Source organism: Loa loa (genome assembly GCF_000183805.2).
Source record: "Loa loa unplaced genomic scaffold supercont3.5740, whole genome shotgun sequence".
NCBI lineage: Eukaryota > Metazoa > Nematoda > Chromadorea > Rhabditida > Onchocercidae > Loa > Loa loa.
Window position 1 is genome coordinate 1 of NW_018113910.1, and position 507 is coordinate 507.

At 27.6% G+C, this 507-nt stretch overlaps 1 protein-coding gene across 1 annotated transcript; it reads left to right on the forward strand.

Annotated features, from left to right (window-relative positions):
- Nucleotides 1–33: 33 nt before the first annotated feature.
- On the forward strand, nt 34–475 carry LOAG_16328 (hypothetical protein; the record flags this gene model as incomplete). Its single annotated transcript, XM_003151816.1, has 2 exons — nt 34–96; nt 323–475. 2 exons carry the CDS (start codon nt 34–36, stop codon nt 473–475), a joined length of 216 nt encoding a protein of 71 aa, XP_003151864.1.
- Between the last annotated feature and the right edge of the window lie 32 nt (nt 476–507).

Here is a 507-nt window from a genome sequence, read left to right on the forward strand (position 1 = left end):
CTAATTCCAAATACTTTTAGCTATCTTCATGGTATGTATGCATTTGGCTTAGAAGAATGTGAACAATATGATGAAGCGGAAAAATATGCTAAAAAGGTTTAATGTCCAATCTTATATCCATCATTTAACTAAGGATAAAAATTTAATTTCATTATTTAAAATTTCTAAACTACCATTAAATTAGCCCTAATCATTTATTCCACATTTTTTGTCCATTCCTTTTTTTTTTATTTTTCATATTATATCATATCCGTATCATATTTGTATACATTTAGCTATGTGAGTTCCGATATTGGTTTTCTTTTTTTTTTTCCGGTTTCAGGGTCTTGAATTAAATAGACATGATGCTTGGTCAACACATGCTTTAGCACATTGTATGGAAATGAATGGACATGCACAAGAAGGCATTCGTTTTATGGAATCAACTGAAATGGATTGGAATGTAAGCGTAATAAAATTGAAAAATAGCAATTAATCGTTCGAAGTAAAAAAAAAAAAAAAAAAAAA